At 45.1% G+C, this 12,666-nt stretch overlaps 1 protein-coding gene across 2 annotated transcripts in view; it reads right to left on the bottom strand.

Annotated features, from left to right (window-relative positions):
• Nucleotides 1–6,844: 6,844 nt before the first annotated feature.
• Nucleotides 6,845–12,666, bottom strand: part of Slc22a15 (solute carrier family 22 member 15) — a 55,818-nt gene continuing 49,996 nt past the window's right edge. The window contains exons 10-12 of one of the 2 annotated variants that reach the window (XM_005357108.2): nt 11,159–11,231; nt 8,964–9,152; nt 6,845–8,428 (exon numbers count right to left, since the gene is read on the bottom strand). In XM_005357108.2, coding sequence (XP_005357165.1) covers nt 8,339–8,428; nt 8,964–9,152; nt 11,159–11,231 — 352 coding nt within the window. In that variant the 3' untranslated portion in view covers nt 6,845–8,338. Of the gene's footprint in view, nt 8,429–8,963; nt 9,153–11,154; nt 11,232–12,666 lie in introns of those variants that run through there. The other variant, XM_026784158.1, reaches the window with a different exon arrangement.

Genomic DNA, 12,666 nt, shown 5'->3' on the forward strand with positions numbered 1-12,666 from the left:
CAGAACTCCTGAACATTATCTTTTCTCGCAACAGATACTTCTGGGGTGTGTTTAGGGCTAAGACCTGCAGATGGGCAGATTAGATTGAATTCCCTGGGTAGACTGATAATGATTCACAGAAACCCGCCTTCGTGGGAGGCAGGAGGTCAGAGGGACAAAGGGGCACTTCATTGAACATGAGTGATGACATCAGGCCAAGGAATGCTGCAACCTAGGGAAGCAGCCAGAGCAGAGGGAAGAGATGAATTTTTCTCTGGAGAATGTGGAAAATAGTCCCGAGGGCAGATGCCTTCATTTTGAAGGAGTTTTAAACTCATTTTGTGTTCTGACCTCCAGAACCAGTGTGTCTGAACTCAGGGTGTATATGGTAATTTGTTCCAGTAGCAGTGGGAGATGGGGGCCGCTCCCTGACCCCTGCACACACCTCCACATCACTCCCAAAGACCAGTGAAACCCTTGAAGGTGATGGGATGTGTAATGTGTAAGTGACGGGCACTTCCTAACCATCAGGTCTTTCCTGCACCACCCCCTGCCTCTCCTCCTTGACCCCCAGTAAACTATACTGGCAGCGCTGATTTCCCGAATCCTGAGAAGACCGTTTGAAGGCTAACTGCTCCTGCTCTGCCCTCTACCCCGTTCTTCCCTGGCAACACCAGAATTAAATTTCCTGTTCTAACTGCGACATCAGAACACGCATATTATAGGCATATCCATCCATTCCAGGCCACTTTCTTGCTATTTTGTATTCTCAAGGAAGTGGGCTGGCATGTGAGAATTTAAAGCATTTGCTGACCATGGTTAATCTTTTTTTTTTCCCCTTTCAGGAGCTTCCTTAGGGTGGTAAGACAAGACCTTGATGGCAACCTCAGGGCATTAGGATGTTGTGGGAGGGGTTGTCTGGCAGATGGCACTCCATTTGTATGCGGTATTGAGCACCTCTTCTTTCAGACTCAGGTACACATGGGCCTGGTACCTGCCACACAGTGGAGGCATGCAAGCAGCTAATGCTTGCTAAAATTAGTTTGTAATAATGAACAAGGCTCTAGGAAGCAACAGGAATCTGATATGAGTATAGCCAAGAACAGGCACAGTTTCAGTCATTCTGAAGCCCTCCTCTTCTGAGGGGACAGCTACTCACTGACTTCTGAGTGTCACCTCTCTGACTGGAGAGGTGTCTTGGCACACGTAAGGTATCTTGGCACACGTCAGTCTGGATGCTGCTCCCCAAGGTGAGCCTCACAGGTCCTGTAAGGTGTCTCCTCACTGCTCTGCCCACTCCTCTGCCCTTGCATTGGAAACTCTTCTATTAAACTCTTCTCTAAGCTGAGCATACACGTGTGTGTGCGCACATCATACACAATCATTTAATTCCATTTCTTTTTTTTTTCCATTTCTTCATCTTATGCTCTGAGGCAGAGATTCTGAAAGCCAGTTTTATACAGAAGCAATTATTTGACATGGTCTAGACTGAGGTCCTTTGGATAAATCTGACCTTACTATTTCTAATACATAAGCTCTCCTAACCTTTATAAGCGCTAGAATTGTCCGGATGTTTCTACAGAAGCAAGTCTCCCTTTTAGGAGAAATTTAGGCTGTCTGTAGCCACAAGGACAGACTTCTCTACAAAGAGGGAGATATAAGCACAAGGCGTCTACATTTGTGTAACACAATACTAATTGTCCTGTTTGGAAAACATGGCACAAATAGGAATTTCTTCACTTAGTAAGCACCCCAGTCACTCATTCTTCTATGAGGAAATAACTTTATTCTTTGAGAATTTCATACAATGTGTGTTGATCATATTCACCCCCTCACTCCTCCCGGATCCTCTCTATCCCCCTCCCAACTTCATGTCCCCTTTAAGAAATTTGATAGCCCATCCACTATAGTTTGTGCTATCTATATACTTGTTGGGGGGAGGCACTGAAACATGATTGATCTATCAGGAGCCACAGCCTTAAAGAAAACTGACTCTTCTTACCCCAAAGACACTCACTCTTGATACCTTCTCACCTCGGTATTTAAACTTCTGTTATTATTCCATCATGGGCATATAAAACAGAGTATATGCATTCTCCAAGCTGTTCATATACATATATATGTTCATTTGTTTGCAACAACTAATCACACCGCAATGGGACTTCTTTTGCACACATCTCCTTGCATGTATGTGCACTAGGCAAGAACCACGGCAGCTAAGACAGCATGTCTGCTTTCTACAGCTGCATGCTCTGACCTCACGTGTCATGAATCATCTCAGAATTGTCACCAGTATTCTTTGTTCTTTAAGGTGAAGCAGAAAGCATGGAACCGTGTGGATACGGAGGTAGTTATTTTATAGAATTATGTTTGCATGTGTGTTCAAACATGATGTTTATCACTGTGCAAAATTATGTTTCTTGCAGTGAGTCGTGTTATGAAACTGAGGGGAAAAAGTGTCCATAATTATGGAATAGACACACTTTCAACCTGACTTGCTAAAAATCCAGTTGAATAAATTTATGCTTCTATCAGGATGCCAGTCAATTCCTTTTTCTTCAGTTTCAGTACTTGACTAATTTTTCTGGAATTTTTTGTATTACCCATCTTCTTTGATCAAGATTACCATCCACATTTTGATATCTGGGAAGTCTGGTTATTTACTACTTGTTAAGGATTATCTTTATTTTTTTATCTTTAATTTTCAATGTGAATTATGACATTATCTCAGTCTATATAAAATTATTTTAATTATCATGGCCACTGACTATCAATATCTCTGGTAATAGTGCCTGAAAAAAAATCAAATGGTTCCACCACTATGCAGCCCAGCCATATAAAGCAGATCTCTCGCTCACGTCAATATTTTAAATTCTGTGTTTGATTGGCTGGCCTAGGCTGCATCAAGGAGCAGAGCTGCGAGTCCGGGCAGTGTACATTTTTAGCCTTAGAGCCTCTGTAATACAAGAATAATAGTGTTTTCAAATAGTGTCACAACTTATTAATGGATCTTGAAATTGATTTATGTCACAAAAGACAAAAAAAAAAGAGAAAAAAACTGTTGGTGAATTATCCTTTATAAAAGCTATACACAAATTTATTTTCCATTTTATGCACATTCATATATCTTTAAGGAGACAGGAGATAATATATAAAAGCATTTTTTGGGCTGGGGTGGCAGGTAGCTCAGTGTGTAAAGTGCACACTCTGCAAATATAAGTAACTGAATCAGGATCCCAAGCATCTGTGTAGAAGCTGAACGCAGTAGCGTGCATCTGTAGCTGTGCTGCTCAGAGGTGGAAACAGGTGGGCCCCGGAGCCTCACTGGTCAGCCAATCTAGCCAGAGTGGGGAGCTCCAATTCAGTGAGAGACTCTGATAGAGGGCGAGTCTCCATGTCCGCCTCTGGGCTCCACCCACAGAAACAGAAATGTGTGCACATTTGCATACACGAGCACATACGTAAATGTGTCTTTAATTGTGCACTTGCTGCGTATGTGTGCATGATGTATGTGTGTGGGTGTGTGCATACCACAGTGTACGTGTGGATATCAGAAGACAGCTTTGTGGAGTCAGTTCTTTCCTCCCACTTTTACGTGGGTTCTGGGGACCAAAGTCAGGCACTAGGCTGGTGCCGCAAGCGCCTTTAGGAACTGAGCCACCCTGTTGGCCCCATAACAGTTTTTATTGTGGTTTAGGATCAAGAAAGTCTGAAGACTGAGGTACCAGGGGACACAGGTGCTGTGCGTCATCATATCTACTACAACACCCCTTATTTTACTAGCACAGCCTTCTGTGTTTTTACTTTGCATGTCTACGTGTACCGCTGTGCATGCGTGTGCACATGTAGAAACCCTAAGACAGCCCGCATGAACCAGTTCTCTGCTTCCTTTAGATGGGTTCCAGGCATTGAACTGAGGTTCAGCCTGAGCCATCTTGCTAGTGCTTCCTGTATTCTTAGTCTGTTGATAGCTTTCATTTGGAATGAGTACTGAATGCCGTACCCACTGAAGTGGCTACAAGTCTGTCTCTTCTCATGTGCCACACCCATGGATTTTTCACAATGCATCATCTTTGTATTCTTTAACACTGTTCTCCTGGGGTTTTCTTGTTACTTACAGCCCATCTCATGTAGCACTGGAGATTTCTAGCAGGTTCTGTGTTTGTCAAAGTTGCTACTGTATTACTAATGTGCTCGTATGAACAAAAAGCCTGCATTCTGTGGTCCATTAATAAATTCACAAGAGGAAGACAGTAATACTTCCCTTCCGGTAGCCCTACAGCAGCCAGGGTCTGAGTTGATGTCCATGGCTCCTGTTTCTACTGAGGGCTATGCAGATGTCTGGGGTTTGGAGAGTCAGCTGAGACCAGGTTGGTGTCTGAGAACCATGTTGCTGCTGGAGCTATACTGAGCTGGGTGACCTGAGCTGCCACAGGGACCCAAGCTGCTGCCAAGGGCCATGTCTGGGTCTGTAATCCTGCTGTAACTGGGGTCTGTGTTGATGTCTGTGGTCCATGTTACCACAGGGGGCCCTATGTTACAAAGGGGTTCCTATGTAGCCACATGTGATGAAAAATCTGAGGACCGTGCTGAGCCGGCCCCGCCCTTCATGGCCCTGGGAAAGCTGGCCACGATCCTCACTGGATACTGGAAAAGAGACCTGTCCCTGATCCCCCAAGGAGAGCTGGCCCCCCTCTGCTCTTGGGAAAGATGGTCCCACCCCTCACCACAGGCATGAAAGAAATGGCCCCGATGGCTCAGGCTTGGGTGATCTTGCTCTTGCCCTTTGCCTGAGGGAGGGTGGCCCCAGTGGCCTGGAATGACCACTCAGTTATCACCCAAGCCTACATCTAGGATTTTGTGTTTTCCCACCCTAACATCTACCCCATTTATGACCTGCTGGAGCATGTGAAGGGACTGGTCCTGTGGATGCCATCAGGATTGCCATGACTCAGGGAGGCCACAGGATGTCTGAGAGGAGTTCCGGTGAGGATCCAGTGATGTGGTGCACCAGAAACCAGAGGCCTTGAACCAGGCCAATGAGTTACTGCAGTGAACATTGTGATTAAGCTGACCGGACAAAAGTGTGTGCTGTGTGACACACTGAGGCTCCCGGTGTCACTACGATGAAGTGTTTGGAGAGGTGGAGAAAGACGGAGGAGCCAAGAGGTTTGTTTTTGTTTTTTTTGTTTGTTTGTTTTTGTGTTGATGTTTTAATTTTCCTTTTTTGGGGGGATGCCGCAAGGGTGAAGGGTGGATATGAGGGTGTGTAGGGGATGAGTAGACTTGGGATAAGTGATGTGAAATTCCCAAAGGATTAATAGAAAAACTGTTATAATAAAGAAAGGAATAAAAGAAGAAAGAAAAAGGAAGGAAGGAATAAAGAAAGGAAATTTAAAAATCCCTTCATCTTTGTTACCTTTGCAACTTAAGGACCAATGATAAAATAGCATATGAAGAAGAGCTACTGAAAAGTGGGATTTCAATTCCAACCTTGAGTGACAGTTACTCAACACTTACGTGCAAAGAATATAAACTATATAGTGAAAGTATCTTCATTGGTGACAGCAACGACAGTGCCTGTTTGGGCCAAAGTCACTTCAACAATGCTCCAGAAACCATTCTTCTTGTATTTTGTTAATGTCATGTTGAGAGGTGAAGAAAACCTCCCTTGCTTCAGAGCAGGTAAGCTCTGGCACTTCAGGGGCCATGGTTTAAATGAAAACTCAGAAAGCGAAGTGCAGCGTTCTCAGAGGACCACACAGTGCGGCAACCGCACGAGCCATCAGATCTGTGGGCCTGAAACCTGAAGTTTTCCTATGTGCCCTTCATTTGGCTTGTCACCTGTGAGGGAAAAACCCCTTACTTTTGATGGTTCCCCCAAATTCATGGCATCTTTTTATTGTTACATATGTGTAACACACACACACACACACACACACACACACACACACACACACAGGGGTCTGCATCCAAAGCGCACAATATCTTCAGCAACCTTCCACTTCTGGGGGTGGGGACACCAAAGGGTAACAGTAACAGCCCATGATGTTTTAGGAGATGTCTTGGACAGCCTTGACAAACTCAGAAGAGGGCTTGTCAGCCTAATGTTAGGTTTTTTGTTAGTCTATGGTTCTTGGTGGGAGCACTGTCTGATCAGATGGAAAAATTTTATTTAAACTATTTGTGTTTATTTATATACTGAGTTCCATGTATTATAGGTATTTTTAGGTAGATAGTTAATAGTATGATTCCTTATGACCTTTTCAGATACCCTTACTGTTATTTTAAAGATGCTTTTAGTGGACTATCTATACAAAGAAGACATGTTAGCTACCAAGAAAGATTTTCTGGTACTTGCATCAGTGCACACGTATATACATGTGCACATTCTGTTCCATCAATACGTATTCACAGCTATCATAGGGAATGAAATCCATCTTTGAAGGCAGTGGAAATAATTATTAAACTATGCTAGAGGACTATCCAGGGAGAAGAACAAAATATATCCAACAAGAGCAGCCAACAGCCAGTCCAGCCTTATTCCACAACACATAATTCAAACTGAGGTCTCTCCTACCTTCTAGTTGGGAAAAAACAAGCACAATGTCAGAAGGACAGGACCTTCACTTACTCAGCCGGAAGCCACAGGAACGTCAGTGGCAACAGAGAGCAGGAAAACGTACATGGGAAGTGAAGCCATGGCATTGCTTTGGGGGCTGGATGATGGATACAGTTTCCAGCTTCTAATATGAAATTTTCTGTAATGGGTTATATTATTCTTATAAAGAGAGATTAAACTAATCAAAATTATATATATAAATTATATATATACATATATATGTATAAATTTACTGCTTTATTTTAAACACTTTATTTGACAAGAACCAAGGGTTTCTGAAAGCTCTTTTTTTCCTTTCCTAAGGAGAGCTGACCTCCATTTTCTAAAGAAGAGAGAAGCGGGGCTCCACAATTTGGGGGTGTGGGGCACACTTTGCTGAGATTTGCAGACACGATGCTTCCATAACCTCCCTGACAGCTAGACACAGTGTCACCTATCAGGGCCTTTGCTGCATCATGGCCAATGCCAATGTTCTCTACAGTGGTAGAAATGGCTCCCTCATCAGCAAGGGCGTAAAGGAAAACAAAGAAGGAGCAGGTGGGTATAGTGTTAGCGGAAACCAAGACAACATGGAGGAGGCCACAGGATGCAGGTCTCCATGATTTCCAGAAGCATCCACAGGGCACCTTCCCTGCACGTTTATGTGCTTTTCTTCCCAGAAGATGAGCATAAACAGACTTTCTAAACACAGCAGTTTCCCGGGCTGGGGAAGTGATCAACTGCCCACACACGGACTCTCGGTGTATACGCTTCTCTGAGTGTGTTCAAGTTTTGCAAGAAACAGATATTAAGTGTGATTTGGATTTATTTGGAAATCAGTGGAAGCACTTAATGAAAACTCAACATTTTCTTTAAAAGTCGCCACGCCTTTTGAGTAAACAAGTAGCGGCTCCGTAGGGCAGAGTTCAGGGCCTGGCGTGCCGTCCAGACCCCTCATTGCACACAAAGACAGCAAACACTCTTGGTTAAGTCACAGGTAAAGAGTGTCAGCACATCGCTTGCTGACTTCCCCGGCTTGTGGACTTTCATTATGGACTGCGCATGATTCAGAATTTATTGCTGACCCTAGAATCTCACAAAGGAAAATTTCCCAAGTGATTCCAAATGGGAACTGGAAACATTGCACAACACAAGTGTCAAAGGGAGCTACCAAGTCACAGCCAGTCCTCTGGTGGCAGTGAACTGCTCTGTTGATTCTGGCTTTCACTAACAAATGATCTCATACTAAAGGCACAAGCTCCGCTGTCTGTCAATCAGTGGTGGGAAGCAGCTGAAGACTCATTTGGTCAACTGATGGAAAGCTGGGGCCTCTGGACATGTCACCCTGTGCCAGAAGATTCCTGGTGGAGAGCAGCAAGTGACAGGGACAGACATCAAGTTTACTAGGAGGATGACATCTTGGGGGGAGTTCTGGCTAACCCTAGTAAATCTGCGAGCAGTTTCACGCATCTGCTCTTAGACCCAAGGATGGGAAGCAGCATGGGATAGAGTTAGTCACCTAGACAGTAAACTGGAGCTGTGTGACCAGAGGCATGGTGCTGAGCGAGCTCAGCCTCAATTCTGAACAGTTAGCAATGATTCTCTCGGTGTGCCAAGGTTCTCCCTTTTAGAATCTCTCCTCCAGCCTCCTCTGTGTCTGGAAGGTGTCAGTGGGCTGAGGATCTCACTGGTGTTTAAGCCAACCCCGAGGCACTCGTGATGATGAGGCTTTGCTTCTGGGCTGGAATGTGGGGCTCTTCACTTGATCATCTGGCTCTCCTCATCCACATCATAGAACTCTTCCTCCTCCTCGCTCTCACTCTCCAGGGGGCTGGCGTTGTCCAGGGCCTGAAATGGCAAAGCAGATCTTGGAGAGGCAGTAAAATGATGTCATGACATGCCTGAATGAGAATTACCACCCGTATGTTCACGTGACAGCTTTGTTGTCGTTATTTTAGGACAGGATCTCACCTAAATGAAGTTAGCCTTCAGTTTGCTCTGTAGCTGAGATCAAATTCTCTTCCTTCTGCCTCTACCTCCCAAGGGCTGGGTTTACAGGTCTGTCTGTACCACCACTCCCTGTTCCAGGGGTCAAACCCCAGAGAACCTTCTGTATTTAGCACAAAAACTCTCCCCGCTGAACTACACACCAGCCCCGGCAAACGTATCTTGATGACAGCTGTTTTCCTAAGGAATTATATGTAGAGTATTCTAAGAAAGCTAACAAATCCACTACCATCTTTATTTATTAAAACATCTGCTGTTCAGTTCACCTTTGAGTTTTAGTCTATTTTCAATCTGAACTTTATGTTTTGTTTTTCCTTTTTCAGAAACTCTTTTGCCCAAGTGGAAGATCTGGATGGTTACAGCAGTATCTCTCTACCTGTGGAGGGTCCAAGGTCTGCAGAGACAAGGCTTCCTCCCCTAACCTCCTATAGGAGTACATCTGAAGGTCAGAAAACGTCTCCAGCAAAGGGCTGTTCAGAGTTTCTGGCAACAGCAGGCTCAGGAGGCCTGAGGTCAGGCCGGTGGCTCCAAACACGATGAAGGGCAGAGACCACTGCACGTTCTTCTGTGGGCGCAGGGAGTGGAACAAAAACAAAGAAACCTATCAGTCTCTCAGCAGGTGACGTCAGCAGTCTTGTGACGGAGGACTGCCATGCTCACTGCCTGCTCAGCACCTTCCTGCTGGATGACACCATGCACCGTGGTTTTGGTTTTTTGGGCTCTAAGACAATTATCCCCAGGAGTCACCGGATGTCTCCTCGGGCACGCAGAGATGGATCAGAGTGAGCCAAAGGGCGGCATGAGAATATGGACTAAGAAGCCTTGGAGCAGACACCTCAGGCACAGCCATGGCTCTCTGTGAGCTTGAGAGGCCCTCACAGGCAGAGTTCACAGGAACTCGAGTCCACATTCCACCTGAAGAAGTCTGCTCCCGCCGCAGTGAACTCCAGGTTCTCTTCCTATGAAGACGACCCTGAACTATTTGCTGATAATGAACTTGGAAGTTGTCAAGTGGGTTGTAACATTACCACTGACAGGCCCAAGATTAAAGGAGCACAAACTGAAGAAAAAGTCCTATGGTACACAGAGTTTTAAACTATTTGAGTTAAATATGGTGCTAGCAGCAATTGCTTCAGAGATTCAAAAGGTATTCTTAGGGCAAGTCAATGTTTTCTTTCAATGCACAGGCTCCCAACAATTTTCTAGAGGATCTTGGGAAGAAATAAACTAAAAGGTAGAGTTTAGTTTATTTCTTCTCAAGATCCTCTAGAAAATCCCTCAAAGGTGGTGTCAAAGCCATAGTATAAGTAATATTTTAATGGTATTTTATTATGTAATAACATATATTTTTAAAATATTTCTGGATTTTTAATGTGTATGTGGGTATGCGAGCAGATGGGCTGGTGTCTGTGGCAGTGTTGGATCCCCTTGGGAGCTACCTGACACGGCTGCAGGGATCAAACCAGGGTTCTCGCCAACAGTGGACTGGCTTTAAACCACTGAGTCATTTCTCCAGTCTCTTGTATAAATGGTTTAAGATTCAGAGTCTTTGTTAGTATAAGTGAGAAAATGGTCCGGACCCTTAGTTATTGCCGTGGCAGGAAAACCTGAACTGCAGCCCCAAGGACATTTAATAGCAAAGGGACATTCTGACCCTCAGAAGACACAATACTGGGAGGCAATGGTTAGTGTTCTTGGTTACCACGTGTCTGAGTCCTTCCTGAGACAGCTCAAGGGCCCGTGATTGATCTCATGACCATTTATCAGTTAAGACATTTATTGTTTCAGGGCTAAGATAGTCTGTTACTTTTATTTTAAAGCCTTTATCATGAAAGCTGGGTTCTATAATAGCTGGTCAGGCTTCACAAACAGGGCTTGAATTATCTGTAGGACGCTTTTCCTAGCTCCACTTCACAAAACAGAACCCTGTAGGACCCTTTCCCAGCTCCACTGCTCCTGTCTATCCCCTACCTAGCAAAATCAAGAAGAGACGGGCAGGGGCCCCAGGGCTTTCACAGAACCTGAGCATTTTAAGGCTGTAAGGATTTTAAAATGGTCACTGTTTCTCCTGATCCCCAAATGCCAAAGAAGACAGGGGCACACATGCTACTAGGGGTGTCTCTCCTTCAGTTTTCTTTCCCAGTGGTGAGCATATATTCAATCCGCTTCTAAGGCACGTCTCATCTTTAGAGCGGATGACAACGCCTAGCTCTTGCAGCAGCTCTGTCGGTTACAAGCAGTAACATCTGTGGAGTATTTCACAGAGAGCCCAGCATACCACAGAACGTCATAAGTATTGATTAACTAGTTCTGAATGTCTATGGGAAGGGGATTGCTGGTATCATCAGACCCTAAAACGAGTCCAGAGAAACAAAAAGCCAGACCTATGGGGGGAAATGCCTCAATCCATCTGCCTGACAGAATACTGGGCTCCTCATGGGAAAGGCACAAGATTCACGTTTGTGCAGCTGCTCTTGGTTGAACCTGTTCATTACCTCTTTCTACACAAAAGCACACATGAGTTCCAAAGCAGAGAACCAGGAAGAACAGAACCAGGAGGTACAAACCAACCAGTGAGGGTATGAAGGGGGCAATGATCCCGCCCACTCGGGAGAACATGGAACACACTCCAAGGCCAACATTCCTGGAAGACATAAGAAAAAATAACCAAATTAACTAATCAAATAAAATCTTTAAGTATCAGGGGGATAGTTTAAATATCCTGGATTGGAAGAATACAATGAGCTCAAAATCACAAAGAATTCCTAAGTAGAGGGTACAGTGCCTCCTACTGGACCTCGCTCTGAGGCCAAAGAGTTGTGGGGTCCCCACCACGATGAGCTCACTAGACACACAAGGCCTCTCAGGCCTTGAAATGTGACTCATGAGGATAAGGAAATGAAGTTTTGTTTAAAAAACAAGTCTTGCTATGGTGACCCTGGCTGGTCTTGAACTGTGGCAATCCTTTTTTCTCTGCCCCCAACTTTTGGAATTCAAGATATGAGCCACCATATTCAGCAGAAACTGATTTATTTTTATTTTTTTTATTTTTTTTTTTTTGAGACAGGGTTTCTCTGTAGCTTTGGTGCCTGTCCTGGAACTAGCTCTTGTAGACCAGCTGGCCTCGAACACACAGAGATCCCCCTGCCTCTGCCTCCCGAGTGCTGGGATTAAAGGCGTGCGCCACCACTGCCTGGCACTGATTTATTTTTAAAAGATCTACATTTATTTTTAAGTGTATGAATGATTTGACTGCATGTATGCGCTCCACGTGCACGCCTGGTACCCCTGGCAGATGGAATAAAGTGTTGGATCCCCTGAAACTAGACTTACAGACAGTGGTGAGCCACCATGTGGGGGTGATGGGGATTGAACCTGGGTCCTCTGCAAGAGCAGCCAGGGCTCTTGACCATAGAGCTACTTCTGATTTCTGCAATTTTCATGAACTGAAATAGTCACAAGGATAGTAACAGCCATATTAGACAGAACATGACATGGAATGAGCACCTGAGCATGTCTTATGGATAAAGATGGACTTAGTTCTATCAGATACTATGGCCAGAGGACCAGGGCTCCGTGATCCAAAAACTCAGCCCATTTGTTAAAAACCAGCTAACTATTGGAAGCCAGGTGTGTAAACAGGAAATGCTGTGTGCACACTGCCAGGTAACAGGAAATGCTGTGTGCACACTGTCAGGTAACCCAGAGCATCACTGACAGTTTAGGCGTAAAGGGTAGAGAGGGAGCAGAGAGAAGGGAACTGTTTCCAGCTAGGGTGGCCATCCACTTCTGTCTCAGCCCCACCGCCAGCGTGAAATGTGTGCCTGCGAGGACCGCGTGGCACCCAAGTTCCACATCAGGCTGCAGAAACAATCAGGGACAAACAGACAACTGCAGACCCAGCTGTTTCTGGCAAGAGACCTCAAGTCAACAGGTGGAAAGCACCCCTAGGGCTCTTTGTTATTCTTTTGGTCCCTGCCCTAGCCACGCCCACTCCTTTTTAACCTCTGCCCTCCGCTGCCATCGCTCTCTCTCTCCCTGTTTCCTCTCCCGGTGTACACATGGGGCTTTGCCTCTCT

The sequence above is a fragment of the Microtus ochrogaster genome, chromosome 21 (genome assembly GCF_000317375.1).
Source record: "Microtus ochrogaster isolate Prairie Vole_2 chromosome 21, MicOch1.0, whole genome shotgun sequence".
Classification (NCBI taxonomy): domain Eukaryota; kingdom Metazoa; phylum Chordata; class Mammalia; order Rodentia; family Cricetidae; genus Microtus; species Microtus ochrogaster.